At 39.2% G+C, this 25,992-nt stretch overlaps 2 protein-coding genes across 2 annotated transcripts; one reads left to right on the top strand and one right to left on the bottom strand.

Moving 5' to 3' along the window:
* Positions 1 to 777: 777 nt before the first annotated feature.
* Positions 778 to 14,370, bottom strand: ccnb3 (cyclin B3). The gene is made up of 12 exons (XM_022197354.2): positions 14,229 to 14,370; positions 13,905 to 14,024; positions 13,624 to 13,707; positions 9,286 to 9,398; positions 9,056 to 9,209; positions 8,874 to 8,972; positions 8,704 to 8,796; positions 7,077 to 7,214; positions 5,323 to 5,478; positions 4,487 to 4,636; positions 2,612 to 2,742; positions 778 to 1,398 (listed from the first exon to the last, which is right to left on the bottom strand). The coding sequence occupies exons 1-12, from the start codon at positions 14,325 to 14,327 to the stop codon at positions 1,326 to 1,328; spliced, it is 1,410 nt and encodes a 469-aa protein (XP_022053046.2). The 5' UTR covers positions 14,328 to 14,370; the 3' UTR covers positions 778 to 1,325.
* Positions 14,371 to 21,086: 6,716 nt separating this feature from the next.
* si:dkey-171c9.3 (uncharacterized) lies at positions 21,087 to 24,581 on the top strand. The gene is made up of 2 exons (XM_051944174.1): positions 21,087 to 21,165; positions 23,495 to 24,581. The coding sequence occupies exons 1-2, from the start codon at positions 21,156 to 21,158 to the stop codon at positions 24,403 to 24,405; spliced, it is 921 nt and encodes a 306-aa protein (XP_051800134.1). The 5' UTR covers positions 21,087 to 21,155; the 3' UTR covers positions 24,406 to 24,581.
* Positions 24,582 to 25,992: the final 1,411 nt, after the last annotated feature.

Here is a 25,992-nt window from a genome sequence, read left to right as displayed (position 1 = left end):
CTAAAATTAGACACCAGGTGTTAAATATTTAGTTGCAAGCCACAATATGTCAGAGCAAAGGCAAACTCATCTGTGTAGGATGTTTTTACGACCACCTACGACACTAAATATACATGTCTGAAGTGACTGAGAATATTAGGAAAATAAATCAACCTGAAGTTTGACAGTGTGGGCTCTGGATATACTCTTTATTATTGTGCTGATTGAAGGACTGCGTTTAAAATCGGCCCACAGAATCGAGCAGGATCAGCGTTTGGTCCACAGCATTCCAAAGTCATGCTGGACATTTGTGATGAATTGGAATACTTAAATATGAGAAAAAATAACTTGTCTTGTTAAGTTTTTTTTTTCTTGTTAAGTTATTAATACTCAAGGTGAGGCTCCTGCAGAGAACAATCTGACTTTTAAGGAACATTTCAAACCTGTTGGACACAGCAGAACACATGGCACACTACTGACCTCTAGTGGCCCAACCAAACAATTACAATCCCGCAGAATCTAGTTGAATCCCAACTGTAAACATTTTCTGCTTCATAAGAGGAATTTTTTGCACACCCTTCAAAAGAGAACAACATATTTTACAACTGTTTTGTTAACTGCCATTTCATTTCCTCAAACCTAAGACATTTAAGTGTTGGAAACAGTTAAAAACAAAATAAAAATGCATGAATTTCTGTCAATTATGACTGTAAACAGATTGATTGTGCTTCCTGTTGCGCTCAGTCGCCCCCCAAAGGTCGATTCAGAGCCAAAATTAAAATAAAGAGTCATTTAACATAAAAAAAAAACACATCTTTATTTTTAGAGTACCCATGACAGCCGTTCAAAAATAGCATCATCTGGTCGTCTTTTATACAAATAATTAGCATAGTGATATTAACATGATAAACACTGTACAACGTATGAAAATACTAACATTGTATGAAAACCTATAAAACTTGTGGGCCAGTGCATAGTTCATTAGTAAAAGTAAGCATTTATCAATGGAAAACACATTTTTAAATTGTGTTACACACACAGACACACATGGGGCTTACAAATACTAATGAATTAAGATTTTTTTTCGTTCTATTTCTTATAAAAATGTATAAAAATAAATGCCAAAGAGTGGACTGAAAATGTAACACTACAAGATCTGAATAATAAACGCCCACATTAAAACTCTTTTCCATCAAATTGGAATAATTGTTTATATAAAAGACACACTAGACTACACGTATAAATATTAAACATATTAACAAATTATATACAGGCTTGTCTAAGAGAAATTTTGATATTTTTACTCAATTTAGACTTTTATTTTTACCATCGTCTGGCCTGATGCCTCACTTGGAGGTTAAGGCGTTCTCCAGAGTGTCAATGTCGACCAGCGGCAGAGACGCGACTTCAAAAAACACCCTGAAAATTGTTAGAGAATGAATTAATACGCAGAAAAACAAAAAAGTTACAAATATTAAGGCAGAATTTGTGACAAGCTGCAAAAGGTGTCCCACAAGGCTCACCCTGGGGCCTATTTTGTTCACTGTTCACATAGAACACCTCAGTATCCAGTTGTAATGTAAACCTCTACGCTGACGATACAGTTTTGTACATTTGCTGCTAAAGCTCTTCAGCTCTAGCCTAGTCGCGCTAGACCCATGCTCTGAAGACGCAAGGGTCTAGGCACGCTCGACAGGTAGGGAGGCGGGCTAAAAGGTAGTCTATCAAATCACTCTGCAGCAATTGGGTAGGTATACAACCAATCAGCGCAACGAATAGGCTCCTAGAGCGCCGGAAATGTTTGCGACCCTGGCAGAGAATTAAATTCGTTGCCGTGGGTTGTCTAGTGCGGCTAGGCTACTTCAGCTCTGCTTTGCTTCGTTAACAGTTGCACACAGTCGCAAAAACTAGTTCCCAATGCAGAAAAAAAAACAATTATTTGAACTTCATTGTCAAAAATGATTGAAATTACTGCAGTTTGGTCATCTCTATGATGAGTGGCACAAATGTTTGGGAATTTCAAATCGAAGAGACGCTAACTTTTCAATATGTGCCCACTCTGACCCGTAAACTACAACAGAAAACTAGAAATAAATGGTTTTTCAGCAATTATTTCAAGTTAGAATATGGCAACATCCTATAAATGCATACATCAGCAGCGATTCTCATGCCAACGAGTGCCATTTATAACTGTGCATTAGGATTTATAGCTGGTGATATCCATAATACTCATCACCAAGAGCTGTATGCTTTAGTCAGGTGGTTCTCCTTCTCCATAAAGCATGATATACTACTGCTATTATTTATTTGTAAGGTTTCTTTTGGCTTACTACACCCTTACAATACCTCATTACTCTCTTTTTATAGGGGCTCACACATAAACATTTAAATAATTGGATTATGCTGCACATGTGGAATAATTCACAGAACAATCTAAAAGCAGGACTCATTTTATTCCTTTTTTCAAAAATGTCATCTTATTTTACTTGTATCTACTTCTTGTTTTGGCAGACTGATTTATTTGTCATTAACATTATTACTTATCTTTTATATTCTTACTTACATTATAAATGAGGCCTCCGTACCTCAACGTACACAGCTGAAAATAAACTGGCTTTAAAACAAAACTTACTTATGAGAGTATTTGTTCCGGATGGCTCTCAGTTTATCGTCAGCCGGAGCCAGAAGCATCAAGTAAAGCCTCCTGACGACTGGTGCCAAATCTGACGTCTTATAGCCGGAGTGGAACTGCAGGATGGGAGACTATAGGACAACACAATTACAGTGGGCAAAACAAAGAAAAACACAGCAGTCGACCCCCTCAAAGTAATAAAAACGCATTTCAAATTCATCACTCTGTGTTCATTGCTCAGTCTTACACAAACATATCATAGCTAAATTGAAAATTGAAAAAAAAAAAAAACCTTCGAAGAGATGATTCTGAAGTCTGTGTGGGAACAAAATAAAATTATCTACCATCCCTTGTACTGCTGCTGCGATAACCCAAATTTACATGGGCAAACAATTTACATTTAAATTGAAAGGAGAATGGTTCAGACGGACTCTGGACCGAGGAATTCACAGTCAAACAAATGAGAGCTGAATATTGTCTCAGTCTGCCACATAATCAGCTTTAAACAAGTCCACTGCAAACAGCAGAAGTGACCTACTGCAAGCAGAGAGCAAACAAATGACAGGACAAAAGGAACAAAATCAGGGAGGAAAGTTTCCCTTGGTTGCATCAGATTATTGTGTAAATAACTGCAGACATTCAGGAAATGAGAACGGATGAGCCTACCCTGCTGAACAATTCATCAAAATATTGTAGAAAGTGCACTATTTTACAAGCACAATATCCAAACTGCATGAACTGAAAGTTATTAATTTAAAAAAAGTAAAATATGTCACAACATGCCATTTTAAATGAAGCACTGTGGGGCTGCAGATGAGCATCAGCTTATAAATCATATTCTCTAGATTGAAAAGGACAACTGCAGGAAAAAAAATCACATCATTTTCAGATATTTTTCCAGTGGGACAAAAATACATAAACTTGTGTTGGAAAAAAAAAGAAAATCACAAATAATCTCCATACAGCTTTTCCCTTGGTGTCGTTGTACATAATTGTTCAGCCGTAGTTAAATAAGACTTAAAATACGGCTTTTCTTCACCTAAATCCAATGAATACTAGTAAGTAAATAAAATTGCACCCAAAGCATCTCGTTATACACTAAAAACCAAAGTTCTACAGTAACATGCTAGCTAGTCGGCTAAGAAGCTTCTATTTTCCACTCAGTTAATGCAAAACTACTTTTAAAAAAGGTCAAATAAACATGCTGTAATGTCAGATTTGTCAAAGAAAAGTGATTTTATCCACATTTTGGTCGTTTTCTATGAGCATGCAAACCTGTTGATCTGTACGTCACTAAAACTACTGAATGAAGGTGTGTAGTTACAGTATCACACACTATTGCCATGGGAACCTAACATGCAGAAATCGTTTAAATGTGTTTTTATGTTTGGTCCATGTACTGTGCTGGTTTTTTCAATTAGTAACTTTAATTTCACTTTGATTTGGACACAAATTGCAGTGATTTCCTGCATTACAGGACAGAGTCAGACATAAATATACTTCAGAATAATATCATGTTTAAATATATGAAGCTTAACAGCTTTAAGGTGCAGCTGCATTGATCAGTAAAATAAACGTTAACACAAGTTTCTAAAAGCATTCCTGTCTTGTGTCATTTCCAGTAGCAGCCCTTTATACCATCATACTCTTAACAGCCTGTTGACTGAAGCAGCTGCTCACCATCGTTTCATGTTGTGTGAAATAAGAGTCACACGGCACGTTCAACAATCACTTTTCAACTTTGAAGCAGAAAGTTGAAAACCACCTTCATGATACCTGTTAACTCTTTTTGTTGAGCTGACTTTGTAGTACAGCCGTTAGAACAGAGCTGCAGTGTAAAAAAGTCCTACAAATGAACTAAATGAGGTAACGTACCCATCCTCCCAGGTCTTTGGTGACCAGAGCCATCAGCAGGCAGGCCGAGGCCAGCAGCGACCCCCTCTCTGGCACCAGGTCCATGTCCATGAGGCTCATCTCGCAGAAGTAGCGAGCCAGAGTCAGTGTGTCCATGCCGGTGCTCACACACTGCAGAGAAGCCAAAGCAAACATTCAGGAGATCAGACATGTTGTGTTGAAGTCAAGCGACCGCTCCCATTTCTGGAGAGTTTTTCTGTGAAGATCTGCTGATTTTAAACCAGATCAAGAGTGGGGAAAAAACATCCAACAGACTAGAACACTCTGATGTTCCAGTTTAGGTGAACATAAAGATAAAACATTTAGGAGCCTAAAAACAGAAAAAAAAACAGAGTTTAAATGAAAATAAACCAGTTTCTGAAATATCAACTCTAAAAACGTACAAAACAACCTCCAATGTGGTTAAAATGCATTTAAAAGATGTCAAAAACACATTATACTTGAAGGAAAAACAGAAAACTGATCAATTAATGAACAGGGAGCTCATTTGCAGCTGTTTTAATCATCTTTTAATCATTTTTCAAACTGAATTTTAAACTATTTTCTAGATAACGAGAGGATTTCACACTTTTCTTTGAATGTTTGGGGATTTTCTTTAAAGATAAACAGATTTTTGTGTTTTGTCTTTTAAAAAGATGTTTGTTTGTTTTTTTGCTTTATTTTTTCTGGTCTGATGGAAAACTGACATTTTTTAGGTTCATATTCGTAATTTTTTGCTTCTGGCTTCTAAAACTGGAGGATTTTGTGCTTTACTTTAGATAATAAACTGAATATTTGTAGAATCCCTCCACACACACCTTGGCGTAGCGTCTGAGGAACCGATAGGGGATGGGGATGTTGATGTCAAACGACAGCGTCTGCAGGATGTTCACCTCCATGGAGATAAGCTCCTCCCTCTTGTAGGCGTCGTCGCAGATGTACAGGAAGTCATCAACGCAAGGCGGGCTGCGCTCCTGCAGGATCATGAAAAACATGAGTAGGGAAGAGCGGGGTTAGTTGAGCCTCCCCTTGTTTCAAGAAAACAATGGAACAAGATGGTCGTGTGAGCAAATATTTATAAAAAGATTTCCATTCTACTCTGCCAGTGAAGAGAAAGAGCACATGGAGTAAGAGGTCGGCACATTTTAGTTCAGTTCTGTTAAAAGTCATTTTTTCTTGTTTATGGAGTGTTGTGTCAGAACAGTCACTGAGACATGTGAAATTATTTCACACACGTTGGTGCATCAGCAAGCTTCAATACAATTCATGAAAATATTCTTAAATTTGTGTTGTTAGTATGATTGCGTTCTGTTTTTCTTATTTATATTTTAAATACCTCACCTCTTTAATTTACAGTTGTGTTCTCTTGCTTTTCTTACCGTCACTTGTTGCAAATTTCCCCTTGTGGGACAAATAAAGGATATTCTATTCTATTCTATTCTACAGTGAGGCTAAAGTGTTAGCATGAAGCTAGCACTAAACTGACTGGAGGATGCCCTTTTGTTAAAATGGTGGCAGTGAGGTTAAGTTAACCTACGATCTGTCATCTGTGGACCTTACTGAAGAAAACTGGTCTTTAAAGTTGTACATTTTATCTTTAAATACAACTTTTAAGGGGTCAAATGGTGGTGAATTTGTCTTGCTTTGATTTAGAATTATGAGGGATAAACTTCTACTCCACATATTTTCTCCAGGGCTGCACTGCGGCTCGCTGGTTAGCACATTCACCTTGCAGCTAGAAGATCCTCGGTTCGCACCCACACCTTCCCAGGACCTTTCTGCATGGAGTTTGCACTTTCTCCCTGTGCATGTGTGGGTTTTCTCCAGATTCTCCAGTCCAAAAACATGCTGAGGTTAAATGGTAACTCTAAATGATCCATAAGTGTGATTGTTTGTCTCTATGTGATGGACTGGTGACCTGTCCAGGTGTCCCTTCAGCTGGGACAGACTCCAGCCCCTCCCAGGACCCTAACGAGGATTATGCGGTGTATAGACAACGAATGGATATTTTCTCTAAAGACTCAATTTATCCCTTGCTGGTGCCAAGTGGAACAAAGAAAACACCTGTTTTTGGAAAGCCATAATTTAAAAACAATTAAGTTTACATCCAAACCAATTATTCCCAGGGATGCGCCACGTCCTGAAGTATACGTTTTATTTCATTACCGTCAGGTCTCCGCTGTAACGCCAACTCAACTAAAAACTGGTTTATTTTACCCCACTCACCCCTAAGTGTTTCAGTCTTTACTGCATTTTGAATCCCTGTGGTTACTTCAGCACCAGGTCTGCTCTCGTAGTCCTTTTGATCTCATTCCATTCCTGTTTCTCAGTGAGCTTGTGGGGCTCCGTGACACTCGCCTTCAGTTTTCTAGCCGTGTTCTTCAAAAGAAAACCCTCAAACCATGCTGAGTGACCTTCACCAAAGCTAAACTAAACTTGGACTGTGTTAACCTTCTAAAGAGAGACTGAGCTTATGCTCACGCTGTGGTTGTACTCAACCAAATAACAACTTTTTAAAATTATTAAACATAACACGTTGACGACTCACAGCTGATTATTATTGTGTCCTCACCTCAAATTTGGAGGCTATGAGCATGGCGGTGGAGCCGACCAGCTGCAGCATCTCCCTGTGGACGGGCGTTTTTGACAGGTAGTGGTCTGAAATCTTAACCGCCAGGTACAGGGTCTCGTGGTACAGCTCAAAGTTCTCCTACACAAACAGAAACACACATCAGTCATGTGGAAACAAACAGCAACCTTTGATTTTACTATATTTAGCTTCAGGTTTCCCCACAGAGAAGCAGCGTTACTATAACCTATTATACTACAACATATTAAACACGACAAATACTATATTGTAACATCCTATATAACATATACTACAATATAACATACTATAATGTAACATATTCTACTGTATGTTACAGTATGTCACAATGTAGTGTATGTTATATAGGATGTTACAATACAGTATTTAAAGCCTATATTATAGTGTGTTGTAGGATAATAGGTTATAGTATGTTGTAGCATCATATGTTACAGTATAGTATGTAGTATTAGAGTATAATATGTTATAGTGCAGTATGTTGCAGTATAGTATTTTCTAGTACAGTATGCTGTAGTACATACTATTGTATAGTATGTTTGGTTGTATAATATGTTATAGTGTGTAGTTTTAGAGTACAATATGTGATATAAGTAGCATATGTTATGGTACAGTATGTTGTAGTATCATATGTTGCAGTATAATAGTACAGTAAAGAATATCCTTTATTAGTCCCACAGGGGAAATTTGCAACCTCAACACAGCAAAGTGACAGGAAGAAAAATCAAGAGAACACATCTATAAATAAAGACATAAGATATATGTCTTTATATACACTATATATACACACACACACACAATATAAATAAGAAAAAATACACCAGGATGCTAAAACACTAAATTTAAGAATATATACATAAGTGAGTTGCACTTGGATTTATTGCACATGACAGTTTCCTAATTGTCCTTAAGTGTATGTTTTGTTGGGAGCAGTGAGTCTGATACCAGCAGGAAGGAAGGACCTGTGGTAACGCGCCTTCACACACCTGGGGTGATCAGTCTGTCACTAAAGGAGCTGTCCAGTGCTCTCACAGTGTCATGCATGGGTTGGGAGACACTGTCCAGCAGGAATGTTAGCTTGGCTAGCATCCTCCTTTCTCCCACCACCTGCACTGGGTCCAGGGGTCTCCCCAGGACAGAGCTGGCCTTCTTCATCAGCCCATCAAGTCTCCTTTTGTCCCCAGCAGACCACTCCATAAAACATGGATGATGCCACCACAGAGTCATAAAAAGTCTCCAGGAGTGCCCCCTGCACCCCAACAGACCGCATGTCATGTTATAGTATGTTGTATGTTATAGTACAGTAATGTTGCAATGTAGTGTGCTATAGTATATGTTGTAGCATAATGTCATAGTCTAATATGTTGCAGTATAACATGTTATAGCATAGTATGCTGTAGTTTACGATGTTGTGGCATGCTATGTTACAGGAACAGGTTACAGTGCAGTATGTTATTGTCTAATCTGTATTGTCTGAACCTCCCTGAGTTTAAATTCACAACTATTTTTCCCTTCAGTTCACAGAGTGATTACCTCCCTCAAATCTTCCAGCAAAAACACACTCGCGCCCTCATGAGCTACCAGGAAACCTGACCTGCACTTCGACCAGCCAGTCGATCAGGATGGCCCTCATCTCCGGGTTGAGGCTGGGCTGCTTGGGCATGTAGTCGCAGAGGACAAACTTCTCCTGCAGGCAAGAAAATAAAAGAGCTGACACCCTGTTCTGATTTAGTCACGAGTCTGTGTGACAACGGCGTGGCTCACCTCTCTCTGTTTGAGGTAGTCGAAGATGTCCTTTGCATACTCTGGACACAGGTAGCTGTCCTCAGAGTTCTCCGAGTCGATGTCAAACTCCTTCGGGATCTACACGGACGACGATCAGGACTTAGACAAACTTTGCCACAACATTTGCACAGATTCGTCAGAAATGGATCATTTTTATTTACCGGTTGTTTCTGAAGGTGTGCCGGCACTTGGTGGGCAGCAGGGGGCGCAGCATCCTCCAGCTGTTCTACTGGAGCCGCCACATCCTTCTCCTCCTCCTCTGTGTCGGTCCTTTCCCTCTCGGTGGTCGCCTCCTCCGAGCTCACAGAAGACGGCCTAGAGGAGGACAGAGGCTTCAAATGAAGGAAATCTAAACAGACCACCAGGCGCATCATCTGGTTTTCACACTTACTTTTTCAGGTTGGCTTGATTCTTTGCAGACACTGAGGTGGAGCCTGCTTTCTTTGCAGGCTTCTTCCCTGCCTCCTTCTTCCTCCCTGGAATGCTGATCTGAACCTTATGAGCCTGGGAACAAAGTCACATAGAGATTAACCAGAAGTGCAAACAACAATTATTATCATTGTCGATTATTGCCGGTAGTCGTTTGGTCTAGAATTGTCCCAAAAACGATGACAAATGTGAAAAAGTGCTTCCCCAAGTCCAAGATGACACCCTCAATTGTCTTTTTTACTTTGATAGAGTGACAAAAAGAAACTAGAGAATATTTAAATTTAAGAGGCAGGAATTCCAAAATTGTGACTTTCTTAAGATTACACAAGCAGATTATGCAGCTTTCTAACAGACCAAGTCACACATATTTCTTTATAATGAGCTGAAAATTGAGATTGAAAAAAAAAAAAAAAAAGCTACCAAACCACCCCACAGCTGTGAATCAAACCCTCTCTGCTGGTTTCACAACAACAGCTTTAGTGGCTGTTAGTTGTACAAACGAGCTCAGTGATCGTTTCACACTCAGGTGAGGCAGCAGAGAAACACATTCACACCACAGTGGAGACACACGCTCACACTTTACACCTGAACACACAGATGTAAGGTGACATTACCACGCACACACTCCGAGCAACATACACAGCGTAACAAACAATCAGAGCAACACACACGTCGATTTATTTTAACCCTTTGATGCACAACATGGGTTGAAAGTGACCCATATTTCATTGAACATGGTATCTTTCAAACCATGTTGTGCATCAAAGGGTTAATACTGACAGTAATTTCTCAGGAGTCACCTTAGAATATCAACGAGACCGAAACAATCCGAACAAAAACTGACACAAGTACAGGAATACAGGGATTTTTCAGCAGAGACTTATTGGTAAAATGTCTCAAAATACGCTGTGTTGCTTCATATGTTGCAACAATTACCAGAGAACCTGTTTTATGGCCAACATCTTTCTTTCTGCAGCCAAAATACAACCGAGGCTGCTTTATTTTTCCCCAATAAAACCTTCCTGTGCAGTCTTTCTATCCGGTTCCTCTGCTATTTTGCTATGTACATGTGGCACATGTAAGTTAAAAAACTATCAAACAATGTGCATCCAAGAACCCTTGAATTAGACAGTTCTTGATTAGAAATGAGAATTAATGAGCACAGAGGGTCCTCGACTTACATCGGCGTTCCATTCCTACGGCCTGACATAAACCGATTTTTGTCGCAGGTTGGATCTTTATCAGAAGAGTCTGACTTACACTTGAGAGTCATAATGAAGGGCAAAAAGTTAGGGAATGTAGCACAGTCCAAGGTGGCATACAACCAGTGAATGTAAACAAAGCCGTCGTAAAGTGCCAACTAGTTTCACGTAATCATTTCCGACACAATGTCGGACATCATAAACCGAGTATCCACCTATTTCCAACATAACGAAAAAACATTATAGGTCGAGGATGTCGTAAACCGAGGACCTGTTTTTTAGCAGCAAAAATGAAGTAGAATGATTCACTTGAGGTGGTTTCCCTTCATTACGTCGCATTTCCCGCAACGTTTCCACACATGATGTCGATGCTGAAAAGATATATGGGACAAACCCATCAAAAACGTCAAACATGAAATCTGATTATCGCAAAATAAGGCAAGCGGTACACGTTTATATGTCGTACATAAGGTGTTGAAATGACTGGAATCCAAACACCAGTGTCACCTAAGTGTTGGACACAAACAGTCTTTAGTTAAAATATAGCAAAACACTAATCAAGGTCAGGCTGAACTCATCAAAATAAACAAACGCAACATTTTCACCTTCAAATCTCAATGTTTTAGGTGTGCTTAACCAGACTACCTGCCATTAATTAATAAAAGCAGTGACACGCAGGTTAGGAAATATGAACTAATACTAAAATGACATGTTTGCTTTTAAAACAGACAGAAATTGTGAAAATATAACAATTTACGTTTCATCTTTTTGTCAACAATTCCAGATTTTGTTCTGGAGCTCCACTTGTGCTCATTATGTAGTATTACAGCACATAAAAGGCAAACTAAGGTGGCATCCTTTCAGCATATACATGAAAGAAAAGCAGTCGGGACCAACTTTCTGTGCATCTCCGTGGCCTTCGTGCGACTAAACGCAACAGTATTCCCACAGAAGCAGGGCTTACAACAGTTTTACACAACAATGAGAGGATGACACAGAACAATGTGATGTTAGGAAACCAGACGTTGGCCTCAGAGCCAGCTGCTGAGGAAAAAAAACACCCAAAGGACAACCAACAAGCAAATACCAGAGTCATCACGAGGACTGAACTGCTGCAGAAACCATGGCCAGAGAGGCACTTTTCTGATTAAGATGACAGGAAAAAACACAACGGGGTGAAAAATCAGTCATTTCAACACCATCAACGGCAGACATATTCTCATGACAGTATTCTGAAAGCTGAAGAACATGAAGCTGGAAAGTATATGCAGACAATCCTGGACAATAATAACTCACCTATAGCTCCTTATAGCTAGAAGAGTCCAACCTGTTGTCTCCTGAAGTCACTTTTTTAGTGATTTGTACTCTGTGTGTTTTTGTTGCGATTCTTTTGTCTCTGTAGTGATTTTGTACCTGTATGTGGTGGGGTTTTGTGGTTTTGTTGTTGCTTTATCTCTGGTGGTTGTGTGCCTTTTTTGTAGGGATTTTTGTTATTCTTTGGAGTGTTATGTCTCTGTAGTGATTTTTGTACCAGTTTATGGTGTGTTTTTGTGAGTTTGTTGTTGTTTTGTCTTTTCCTGGCGGTTTTGTGTGTTTTTTGTGATTCTTTTGTCTCCTTGTAGTGACTTTCTATCCGTTTGTGGTGTGGTTTTGTGTGTGTTATGATTTTGCTGCTGTTTAGTCTCTTTCTGGTGGCATTGTGCTTTTTTTTTTAAAGTGATTTTGAGACGATTTTGTGATTCTTGAGTTGTTTTTTGGCTCTTTGTAGTGATTTTGTACCTCTTTGTCGTGTTTTTTTTATATGTTGTGATTGTGTCCGTTTTGTCTCTGGTAGTTTTGTGCGACTTTTGTTGTGATTTTGTGATTCTTTTTTGAGTTTCGTCTCTTTGGAGTGATTTTCTACCTGTTTGTGGTGTGTTTTTGTGAGTTTGTTGTAGTTTTGTTGCTTTCTGTTGGTCTTGTGCATTTTTTGTTGTGATTTTGCAATTCTTCTTTGAGCTTTCCGTCTCTGTAGTGATTTTGTACTTCTTTGCGGTCTGTTCTTGTATGTCTGTTCTGATTTTGGGTCTCATGTTTTTTTGGTGATTCTGTGAACCTTTTTTAAGTTTTGCCTCTTTATAGTGGTTTTGTGGTGATTCCGTGCCACTTTGGTTTGATTTGGGCTGAATTTAATCTAATTCAACTCAAAAATCACAACGGGAAACAGTTCACAGTCGAAAATTTAGGATTTATCAGGCAACACAAGGCTGATGTGTCACACCATTGATGTTATCTTATGTGGGAACGCTTAGTCTCAAATTTTAATTGCAACACAAAGTGAATAATAAACTGCAGCTTCACTATTGAAAGTTAAATGTGCTATTGATGAACCTCAGCTTTCTAAATGCTCAATAGATCAACTATTACACATCGGATAAAACAAATCAAATCAAACCTTCCACTAGAAAGATTAAGTTATAAATTAAAAGACAGAATATGAGGAAGTTTGAGGACACTTAAGCCTGTGGTGGACAGTTAGCTGTTTGTTGATGTGTTTTCTTCTCTTCTTTTTTTTGTTGAAATAAAAAATAAAGACATATTCACAGATACTGCAACTCAAACTGCCCCCGAATCATCTCAGCTTCCTAAATGCTAAAAAGTGATAGCTTTTTTTTTCTTTTGGAAAACCTCACAAACCAGTGATTACGCACTGGATAAAACAACTGTCAAACTTTCCACTAGAAAAAATAACTTGAATATTAAAAGGCAGAATATGAGGAAGTTTGGGGATGCTTTATTAAATTTGTGGTGAGTGGTTCATTGTTTGTTGATGCGTTTCGGCCTTTTTTTATTGAAATTAAGATAAAGATAATGTTGACAGATATTGCTAGTCAAATTTCCCCTAAACGGTGAACAGTTCGATGTTTGTTGATGCGTTTTCTTCTTTTTTGTACGTATAAGTTGAAATAAAAAGTGAAGATAATGTTGAAGAAAAAAGTTCTATGCCATTGAAGAACCTCAGCTTTCTAAGCCCTATTGTCTCCTGTAGAAAAGGAGTCTTCTAATGTGTTTATTTCGCTTTCACTCTCTCAGACCACAACCCACAACACTGGACTCACATTGGTGATGTCGATGAAAGCAGTCCTCTTCTTCGGAGCTCCATGAGCAGGTGAGGAGGACCTCTTCACCTGTGGGCCTTCATCCTGCAGACAGAAAACACACCACAGTTAGCCACAAGAGGTGTTTATGCTGTGCATGTGCAGGGGGAAAAGAAAGAGCAAAAATCACTTCCTGTGCAGAGTAAGCATCATGAAGCTGCTGCACTGGCTGCTTTGTTGACAGCCGTGCAAGCATGCTAGCTTTCTAAAAGAGCAAACACATGGATGCATGTCTCTGTTACCTGGTTCTCACTGGATGTTGCACTCAGCTTTGGGATTTTGCTCCCTGTGGTTGCTGTCGGTTTCTTTCCTCTAGATAAAGGCATGGCTGTCTCCTTTACGTTTTCTCCACAAGACGAACTCTGCACCGTGATCATAGAAACACACAAAAATGGCGAATTGGTTTTAAAAACAAGTGATTTTTTAGCAGATTTAACACAACTTAGCTCATAACAAAGACAACAAAACAGAGCATTTACGCTAACATGGGTGGAGTTTCTCACGTGAACAGAGTCTGCGCTCAAAATATATCCCTTAAAATCATTTAATCTAATGTTTAACAGTACCTTATTGTATAACTCCTTCCTATTTGATCCAGTCGTTTGGTTCTGAGGATTAAAATCCGCCTGAAGCTGCAGTAAACAGCCCAAAGTAGCTGCGTTCATTCACAGACGAAACCTCAAACAAAAGTGTTTCAGCTCCAGATCCAAAACTGCTGCGCTTCGCTCTGATTGGCTGGAATTTGAGCCGGCGGGCCAATGAGAGCGTTGCTACGGATGCTGTCGTAAAGAAGCGTTTGTTTTAAAACAGCTCCGCCCGGGGAGTAAATGAACGACAATGACAACTAAAGCGTAAGCGGTAAAAAAATAGTTTTTAAAAAAGAAAAATAATTAAATTATTTAATTATTTTGAATTTGGATTTTGATATGCTAAAAAAATAAGGTTTTAACATTTTATCATTGAATTTAAAAAAAATGAAAAATTATCTCCGCCCACCTCATTTTGATGGCAATAAAATCCAGCGAACCCTGGAGGAGGCGCGCTTTATTTTCAAACCTACTGCAACAAATAGAGGTTTAAACTCTGATGTATTCCGCACGAGACACGTTTTTACCGGTGCTTATCTCAGTCCAGACAGAAACGAAATAAACACGTGATACAGATTTTTTTTTATGCTAGTGCACGTGATCAAACACACTGTCAACACACACTTTATTCATTCCCATTTTTCCAATACATTCTGTGCATGCATGTGTGTGTTTGCATTTATTTTCTACTTTTATTTGACGATTAATTCATTCATCAAACTTGCGGATCACCATGAGTAGAGAACACTATTACATTATTATTTTACTCTGTATTTGTTAGTTTATTTATAAAAAGACAGCACACAATTAACTTTAATTGCACCACAATTACCCAGCAGCTAGTTTAAATCAATTATACCTGGAAAGGTGGACAAAAACCAACAACAAAACATTCATCAGTTGTGAGAAAATAAACAATAAATACAGGGAAATCATTAATGCTGACACTTTTTCCGCTCAAAGCTGGCCTAAACACTGCAAAGCTTCCTAAATCTTTAGTGTTTGTGGGGATATAGTTCCATTTCCCAACTGCTTTAACTGAGAGTGTGTACTCTCACTTCTTGTAGACGTTGTAGTACTACCAGTCCCACCACTTCCTGGATCAGCCAAGTATTTGCTCCCGAATCAAAAAAGGTTTATGTGATTTTAACTGTGTAGCATTACAAGATAAGTATATTCAGCACACATGCTGTTTTAGGAGTGATTATATTTCTTTACTACAACTTGTAAGTCTTCAAATATTCATATGTTGGAAGGCACACATGAAAATAACTCCATTTAAGAACTATTAAGCAGACTTATAATAGATTATGTGGATATTTACACCCCTAATTTATTTTTATGAGTGCAAAAACTGGCCAATAATTGTGTTCATTGCATTTATGCAGTATTTTTCTCACTGTAGTATGACAGGACAAGTATATTATGTATGCGTGCACACATATATTTCATTACTACAAACCTAAAGTGTTGAAATATTGATGGTAGGGGGAAAAGATGAAATTGAATGTTATAATAAAAGACATTTATTGGGATTATTACACAAATCATATGTAAATAGACAGTGTGGATGATCACAGCATTGATTTAGGTTTAGAAATGCAAATAAAGGATTTGCATCTTTAGGTCTGGTTGGTTTATTGGTGAATAATTGGTTTAATTTTTTTATGTAAACATCACAACCTCTCTGCATTTTGTGAGGTTTGAATCTACTGCATTACAATGACAAAGACTTTGTCCTTTTGTTGCTGTTATTTTGCTTTGATGACTTTTAAAGGACAAACATGTATTCATTTATTTATTCATAAACAAACATTTAAATCAAGGAAAATCTTTATTCTGCCTTTTGTCCAATGTCAGCTGGTATATTCTCAAGCTCTCGTGACAAATCAAGTGCTGCTGCTAGACTGATGGATGGATTCAGGTGGAACTACTGTTGGCAGCTCACAGAAAAAGGCTGAATACAAAATGATGGGGAATGCAGTCTGAATGTTGCAATCGTTGTTCCGTTTAGTCCCGTTTTGTTCTGCGAGGCTGGTCTGGCGTGTGTGTGATTCCCCTTCAGGCGAACACACAAGACTGAAATGACCCTTGAAATCTATTAAAACGACTGTGTTGAGCAATGAGCTCACTGACACAAAGATCGGCCTTTGCTGAATAGGAGCGCAAAGAGCTCAGCTCTTATTTTTGAAAGAAAAGCAGTTTGTTTCAATGAAGATAATACTAAATGCATCAGAAATCCAGTCTAGAAAATGTTAATGTAACTCCGACTGGTCCTATCAGAAACCAGTGCTTGCAAAAGGTTTCCAGGTAAGTACTGAATATGCACAAACCGGCATTGGGGGAATGGATACACTATCTCTGCTGCAGTCTGAATGAAAGTGGTATGGTGCAAAGTTGCGACAGTAGGCATCAAGGGGTTAATGGAATATCTCCATAGGGGTACAGAGGAACATTTCCAGCAACCATCACTCCTGTGTTCTAATGCTACATTGTGCTAGCTAATGGTGTTGAAAGGCTCATTGATGATTAGAAACCCCTTGTGCAGTTATGTTAGCACATGAATAAAAGTGTGCGTTTCCATGGAAAACATGGAATTGCCTGGGTGACCCCAAACTTTTGAACAGTCGTGTATATTAAGGTTAAGACCTGGCAATAGTATTTATTCCCAGTGGTATTGTGTAGAATTTATCAGCTGGGATATTCTCGAGTTCTCGTAACAAGTAAATCAAGTACAGCTAATGGACTGGTGGATGGATTATTGTCTAGCTGTTTTTGGCAGCTCACAGTGAAAGAGTAAATACAGCATGATGGGGAATGCTCTGTTTAGCACCCTTTTTCTGATCTGCTTGTGCGAGGCCGGTCTGGCATGTGCGTGATTCCCCTTCAGGCGGTCGGATAAGACTGAAATGAGCCTTGAAATCTATTAAAACGATTATGCTGAGCAATGAGCTCACTGACACAAAGATTGGCATTTCCTGAATAGGAGGGGAACGAGCTCAGCGGGCCTACTGGGGCTCACAACTGCAGAAACAGGCTGGATAATAGCGGGTCATAAAATCGTGGATCGCACATGTGCACCCAGAGCGCAGGTTCAAGATGAACTCCGCAGGAAGCCCACAGCCAACATCCACCCGAATGCCAGGAGTAAGGAGGGGTCATCTTTGGCTCTGGTCTGAAAAACAGGAATCGAGGCTATAAAATATATCGGAGAACAAAATAGCTGCTGGATGAATTCATTTCAACCCTCCTCTGACCTGGAGAACAGAGTTGTTATCTGAAAACACCCTCTTAATTGCATCATTACCTCTCCCTGGTTACGGTATTATTATCATTAATATCCAGTGTGTTTCATTCCAATGTGTAGCACAAAAAAGAAAGAAGCCAAACAAGTCCCTCGGCTTTGTCCGTTTATACATTCGGCCCACGTTCACTTCATTCGAACAGCATGCTCTGAAGCAGCTTCAAGGCCCACAGTTCAAGCAGTGCAATCTGGCATGTAATGAAGTCTGCAGAGAGATATCATTACATAACAGCACTTTGATTTCATCTCCCCTTCCTGTTGTCTTCGTCCAACGCAAAAAGCCTTCATATGAGAGCGGTTGCTGCCAGATTGCTCATGTCTCATTCAGAGTTGGGAGGTGGAATGGTTTTATGATTTTCAAGGATTTGACTGAAGCTGCAAAAGCAGTCCAAACGGGTGTGGTTGGGACAGTAAATTCAGGGTCACAGAGGTAACATTTCACAGATAATGACTTAAGGCCGGAGGTTGCACTGGATCAGGCATCTACATTCACTCCCTGATGCCATCAGGGGACACTCAATGGTGGATGTTTTTTTGTCCAAATTATCCAAAAACCAACTAAAATACACTTTATTTGTCTCATCAGGTCTGAAAGCTCCTAAGTGCAGCTGTAAAGTTGATAAAATGCAGCAACTTGCAGGTCTTCTCTTCGAAACGTTGACGATTTTTCCCTGAAACAGAAAAAAAATCAGCCCTTCTTTTACCAGTCAGACAGTGCAGGTGGAAAGAAACATCAAAGGACGAAAAAGTCGGAAGATTAAAAACACATCAGAAACTCACATGGAGACTTTACTTCATTTCATAATTAAACTGTTCTGATGCATGTTGTTTAGCCATATTTGCAGCAAGACAGCAAGCATTAGCTTGTTAAAACAGCTGCTAAAGTTTGAGTTAAACTGCTATCAAGCCAGCATGTTTTTTGCACAATATCAGAGCAACTAAAACGTCACCAATGCAAGCTAGTTGGATGATTATCTACCAGCACTGTCTGTGTTTATTTTAGTACTGTAGAATGTAATCCAATTCCATTTAAATGTAACAATAAAAATGACTTGTGCATAGATATAACTGCATTCATATTTAGATTTTCTCCTGTTTTGGTGGTCTCCAAACACCACAAGTGTTAAATCTGATACAGATACACAATAAAATGCACTTGGAAGGAAGTTATTGTCATCAGCAGAGCAGACCAGTGTGAATCAGACGTCTTTGAAATTATATCAACTACAGGCCAACATCTGGACTGAGAGTATCAGTTCAAATGTAGGCTTTTGTCTGCACAAAGATTTTGCCTTTCATTGTTGCTGATGTGCACCAACGGTGACCGTGAAGAGCTGCCCACATTAAGACAGATGTTGAGCCAAAGTGCTCTCCAACAGGAGAAAAAAGACCAGAAATGTAATATTAACATTAAGACTTGACAATATTATTAATTTCCAGGGATGGAATACAGAAACTACTAAACTATAACCTGATGATTTCCTCTTAAGTTTTCTATTATTTCCTCGTTAAAATTTAAATCAAAATATTGTATTACAGTGGCAAGAAAAAGTATATGAACCTTTTGGAATTTCATGGTTTTCTGCAATAACTTGTCATAAAATGTTTTCTGATCTTCATCTAAGACAAGGTTATTGACAAATGTAATGCGCCTAAAAAAATAACACAAAATAAATTCTGATCTTTCATGTCTTTATTGAGAACAACCATAAAAACCTCATAGTGCTAGTGGATAAAGTATGTAAACCTTTGAGTTAATGACCTCAAAAAGCTAACCAGAGTCAGGTGTTAGCATACCTGGAGTCTTGTTCAGAAAATTAGTTTGCAGGTGTGGACTAGAGCTACTTTGATGGATAAAAACCAAAAAAATTTTTTTTTGAATTTGATCCGCACAAGAGTAATTAAATACGCTTGTGTGAACCATGCCTCACCAAAAACAGCTTTCAGAGGAATTGCTGATTTACATAAAGCTGGAAAGTGTTACAAAGTGATTTCTAAGACTTTAGAAATCCACCAGTCTACTGTTAGGCAACCATCTACAAATGGAGGCACTTTGGGACTGTCGCCACTCTACCAAGAAGTGGCCGCCCAGTCAAAATGACCCCGAAAGCACAGTGAAGACTCATCAGTGAGGTAAAGAAACAACCCTGAGTGGCAACCAAAGATTTGAAGTTGTCAATGGAACGAGTTAACATCTGTGAGGGTCAAGCAGTTATTAATTGTAAGGGTTCACTTACTTTTTCCACCACAATTTGAATGTTGAATCAGTGTGTTCAATAGAGACATGAAAGATCAGAATTGTTTCTGTGTTATTATTTTAGGTACATTATATTTGCCAATACTCTTGAGTCTGATGAACATCAGATCTATGACAAATTAATGCAGAAAACTGAGAAATACAAATACAAATTTACAAATACAGATATTGGCCACAAAACATGCATATACACCCCCTGTCAAAAGTTTTAGGACACTTTCTCATTCAAATAAATGAGAACCTGTCCTAAACCTTGTGACAGGGGGTGTAATTTGTAAAATATAATAGAAAAGTACACATATGTAGTGTTGGAACAAATAACTGACTAATCAGTGAGTCAACTGACTGAAGACCAACTCCTATTAGCTCCATTTAGAGACAATTACGTCATTTTCATTCAAAAATGTCCTTTTATTTAAAGATTCTAGCTGCTTGAAGGTAAAAACTAGCTGTTTTCCCCTTTTTCTTATGCATCAAGTGCTTTTACTCTTTAAGTAGATTCTTCTAATACAATAGAATAACTTTGTCTGTTCCAAGTAAAAACAGAAATTCATCTTTTGTCACGGCTGTAAGACAAAAATTAGAAACACACACACAAACATTTAAAACACAATTACACATTAAAAACACAGTACAATGAATAAAAACAAAACACATTAAATAACTCAAAACACTAAAAATACAGTGCAGTCTGTTTTGTGTTATTAAGAGCAGCTGTTGCAGAGGAGTTTAAAGATTTTTTTGTAAATGTTTTTCCAGGCCAGTGGGTTCTGTAGCGTCTGACTGAAGGCAGCTGCATGAAGGAGTGGTGGAGGAGATGTGAGGGGTCCTCAGTGACGAGGGTGGCTTTCCTCATCACTGAGCGTCCATACAGTTCATACAGGGGATGTTGGGCTGTTTGAGTAATTTTACTGGCCTGGTTTATTATTCGGGAGAGTGTTGTTTTAAGTCTAATTACACATTGACCTAGGTAGCATTTCCTGTGTATGACTTTGACTTGTAATGCAGTATTTTTTCCAAAGGATTTGAGTCCTTCTTTCATCACTACAGCTGTCTGGCTGTTGCTACGCACCAAACTATGAATAGAAGTACCGTATTTCCACCTCATCACATCTTTTTCTGTTCAACCTCATGAGCAAACGAGAAGAACAAAGCTGAGAGAATATTTATAGCACAACATAGCCTCTATACATCCGTCACTTCCTCATATTTTCAGGGAGGTACATGTCTCCATCTCTCTCTCACACACACATATTTAAAGGAAGTGAGTACAACTTGTTCACCAAACCATTTCCGTGTAAACTCACTCGCAGTGGAGACAGTAAAGAGCAAAGCCGTGACCCTGATGCTAACCGGTAAGCTGGTGCAGGCGGTTTAGGCCACCTGATGTTTCCTTTTGTTTTTCATATATTCTTGTACATTTGCAGAACTTTTTGATCTCATCCATTTTGCCCTCGAGAATCCTCCCGCATCTTGCCAGCTATTGTTATGAATCTCAAGATGTTGCCCTTTTGATCTATCATGCTTCAAAAATCCAACAGAGAAAACTCATTTGCCTCTTTTTCACCGCGAATATTTATCTTATCTTCTGTAAATTCCTCTCCGTCCAGTGTTTCTTGACTGATTTCTTACAGTATACAAAACAGAGGACGACGTTGAAATATTTTTGTGAGACTTTTAATGCTTCTTTGCAAAAGGATAGTTCTTTGGATTTTGTCATGTGGATTAAAACACTGAAAACAGTGGTTGTGATGCAGAACTATGAGGTGTGTTAGTGTCATCAAATCAGCATCTACCTTCACGATCAACAACTTGTTTAGACAAAAAAAGCATCCTCAGCTTATAAACTGCCCATCAGAATGTCCAAAGCCATTTAGCCAAGAGAAAGCATGTTTGTTGCACATCTGCGATTCATTGTCTATCTTGACCTCCTCTCTGTCCACTTTGAGGCCAAGCTGTCATCAACTAAATGAGTAACAGAGCACGCTAACGGTGTGACATGTTGTGTAAAATTTGAAACATCACAGTTAAGGAATGAAATGAAACTTCTGGAGGTGATGCTCAGAGCGTCATTTGCTTTAGCTGCAGCTCAAAGAAAGCAACTCTACATGTGCGTTTGGGAATCGCACCATTGACCATCTGGGTCTCAGAGAACTGATTTATTTGTTTGGCTTGAACCTGCCTTCAGGTACATTTTTGCAAACTGTACATCACACAACCATCAAAGCATTCTTTTGAAGCCGTCCTGCCTGGATGCTAATCGTACGCTGCTGGAGCCGCAGCCGAACCAAAGAAGAAGAGTAGTCATTAACGGTGATATGCTCCGTTTGCTGCTGTCTTCATCTTGAGCTTCTCAACCAGTAAACCTCCTAAAGTACAAAATAAAAAAGGGATATTTTAGGTCGTTTGAATTAGACGTTTTGATTGCATTTGGTTTGGTAGCCAGATAAAGATTTACTCCTCGCTAGCGCAGAAGTAGCTTCTGCCATCTAATGTGTTTTGTCTCATTTTAAAAGCTTGAAGGAAGGTTTACGTGAGTAAAATCCATACCTTATGTCTGCACAGCCAAGTAATACTGCCACAGGATCCTCAATAATGAAAAAAAATATCAAAGTGTTGCTTTAACTCTTCAGTCAAACAAACAAGGGATAATTAGTGAGCTTTGGAGGTGCTGCACAGCAGATTTTGTTACTTTTGTTCAGAGTCAGGAAATGTGTTTCCACTCTTTGTGCTAAGCTAAGCTAATTGTCTGCTGACAGAAGTTTCACATTAGATGTACAAATAGGAGAGGCAGTACATATCCTCTCATCTAACTCTCATCAAGAAAGTATTTCCCAAAACGGCCAACTATTCTTCGAGCATTAGTGGAAAACAATAACGCTTTCATGAATCCAAGCAAAGATTGACTGCAACAGACCCTGGAGAGCAATGAGAGCTGCACGAGTTTCCATGTTATTTTAGATTATTAAACTGAGCCTCTATAACTCACTTGACACTTCTGTTTGCTGAGTCAAACCTTGTGGAAGAAAGACCCTTTTTAAGACTCAAAGCCATTTTCCTTTGTGTTGAAATGGATTCAGGTTGCTTTTCATGTAATATTTTAAAATTACAGTTATAAAACGGTCAAACAAAGCTGTACCTGCAGTGACCGAGTTTAGAAAAGTGTTTTTTTTGTGTGTGTGTGTGTGCTACTCTAAAACCAAACTGAATTTCCTGCTTGTCACATCCTGGCTGCCTGACAGCTCATATGGTGACAGGCTGTGGTTGAAGTCTCAATCTTCTTTCCATCTCTGGCTGTTGAGGGGACTTTCTGTTCTTTCTGTCTGTCATTTGAGCCATATTTTGTATTTTTGCATGATGCCCATCTATGCTCTCTCTTTTGCCATTTGTTATACATATAGCATTCTTTCAGCACAGCTAATCTATTGCTTTTCTAATCTGAAACAGGCAAGGAATGCAGAAATATTGGTAGAGTGGAGGCTGACAGTGAAACGCTGCACCGTTTAAGGGAAATATTTATATCCCGCTTGGTTTTAACTGAACACCTTGGCAAGACATACTCAAATAAAAATACACAAATTAAGAAGTTATCTGAACACGTCAGGAGTTCAAACTATTTTTTATTTTTTTTAAAAAGCAATATTTCCTTTACTTTGACTGAGATTATTGCTTTTATCTTCACAGATCCCATGCAGACAGTAAATGCAGATTCGAGGGCGCCAGAGCCCACTAAGGAAAACCTTGGCATTCCTGAAGGCCACAAGAGAAGCCCCCTAGACGTTGAGGCTTTCGAGGCATTTGCCCAAAATATGGCGGAGAACATTATCCAGTCATTTATAAGCCAAATGGAAATGGTGGAAGCTGAGGTGACCACTATGAACCGTGACCGTAAGATGTTGGCTGAAGACTTGGCGTCAGCAGTGATTGAGATTGCCTTGAGGGAAGCGTGCAGAGGTGGAAACGTCGAGGGTCCCGAGAGTTCAAGATCAGCTAGCGTAAAAATGGATTATGAAAATGTTGAAAAGCTGCCCTCGGTGGATAAATCTGCAAAAGAAAAACACTTTGACGCAGAGATGGATACAGTTAAAGAGCTGCAGGCTTGCCGAGACTTCCAGCCCCCCCATCCACCTCTATCCCAGTCGGGGCTTCCCGTTGTGGGATCCCTCGACTACCCCGACGCCCCTCCGACCACCCCTCTGCTCCCCGAGCTGGAGAGGAGCAGACACAGCTTCGCACGAAAGCTGAAAGGAGGCTTGGCAAAGGTTTTCCTGCCTTCGCCTCCTCCGCCAACACCGAAGGAGAAAGATTCGAGCCCAGAAGCTGCCATCGGTGACCATCGAGTGGACTTGATGGAGCACCTGATGCATTCGCTGTCCGTAGAAGACTTGGCAAGAGACCGTTTCAATGCAGGATCTCGGCATGAAGACAGTATGGAGGTTTTTGCAGAGGCTGTGTCATGTGATATCATAGATTGGGTTTTGAGTGCCAAAAACAGAGAGCAGATAGGAGACGACAGAGATCTTCATCTCTTAGCCCAACAACTGGCCAAAACAATCATCTCCTCCTCCCTCGATGAAGCTAAAACACTTGTGTAGCCTGATTAATGGGATCTTACTGTATGTGATGACCACCACAAGACAAAATATTGATATCCATCGCAAATGTTATCTTTTTTTTCACACAGTGATCTCCTGCAATAACATGAACGCTCTGTAATCTGAAGTTGTTTTCTTTTTCAATTTATGTCTCAATAAAGTTGAGTTACAGCTCATTAAGGTGAAGTGTTTACTTCTGGAACATTGGAAATTTATTGCAAAAACCGATCCAACAAAAAAGAGGGTGCTGCACTTTTTATGAGGCACACCAGATGCAGGTAATGGTTTCAGTCCAAGGTGGCTGTAAAGTACCACCCTGCAAGTCTCTTATTCTGGGATCCAGCAGCTATAACTGGATGCGACCTTTAGATGGCAGCAAAGGAGAAAGGTTTCTGTGTGTTTTCAGCATGGGGTCGGCAAGGTTAACCTGTTTGGATGAGTGACAACAGCTGGAGTCAATTCAGATCAGTTTTGCCACAAATTAGCAGATGAACTGTTAGGAGCTTCTTTTGTCTGTTGAACTTGTCTCTTTCTTGATTTTGCTTCCTTGGTCAGGTCTTTAAAAAGAAAAGGTACGGCTAAATACAATACCAAGAATACAGAGTAAATTCTACCCAAAAGATGAAACTGCATCGTACATCTGAATTTGAATCACACACATGCTCACATGATTGAATTTAATACGAGGATGTTTGGATAGCTCTCCACATAATCAGCCTCAGTGTGATTCATTCATCCCCTAGACTGAGCTTAGCACTGGCATTTGGGATGAATTTGGTTTCTGGCTCGGAGAAAACTCTTATTCTCATACTCACTTAATCACTGAGGTCGATCCAGGAGAAGAAGGAGCCACAGTTCTCAACCAAACATTGATGTAATCATGAGAAGAACTATTATTCTAATTCACTAACTCTCTTAAACATAGCGAGAGGACGCCAGATTCAGTAGAATTAAAGTTTGGGTGAACTTTAAAAGAGCAGTTTTGTTTTACCGTACTTCTTTGTCATCAGTTCATTGCTGGTTTATAACAGGATGCTTGAGTACACACACATCTCAGATCAAAGACAATGAATAATCGAATAAAAAAACACATCATGACTCATTTCCTGTCTTGTTTTTATGTATGCATGAACACACACATAACCACATTTAAATCTAAAAATAGGACAAAGCATTTCTCTCCCTCCATCTCTACCACTGTTGGTGTGATTAGGGGAACAAACAAAGCTCAATGTTTCAAATTTTGGATTGACTTTTCAGGTACACCAATGACATGGCACTGAGTGTACCAGTCTACCACTTATGTCCAGATGGAAATATTTCAAATCCCATTGGACAGATTGCCGTGAAATTTCACATAAACATTAATGGTCGCCAGAAGATTTAAAACTACTGACGTTGGTGATCCCCGGCCTTTTCTTTTAGCACCACCATGGGGGTTCCCATTTGGGGTTTTAAGTGAAATCTCTCAACAACTGTTAGATGGATTGCCATAAAAGTTTGTAGCTGCAGTATTGGTGGTTTGCTGCTTCAGGTGCCGCTGAGACAATGAAATACGACCTAGACCTGTGAATTTGAAGGTCAAAG

This window comes from Acanthochromis polyacanthus, chromosome 23, assembly GCF_021347895.1.
Source record: "Acanthochromis polyacanthus isolate Apoly-LR-REF ecotype Palm Island chromosome 23, KAUST_Apoly_ChrSc, whole genome shotgun sequence".
Classification (NCBI taxonomy): Eukaryota; Metazoa; Chordata; class Actinopteri; family Pomacentridae; genus Acanthochromis; species Acanthochromis polyacanthus.
Note: the sequence above shows the minus strand (reverse complement) of the source record. Positions and strands in the feature narration are given on the sequence as shown.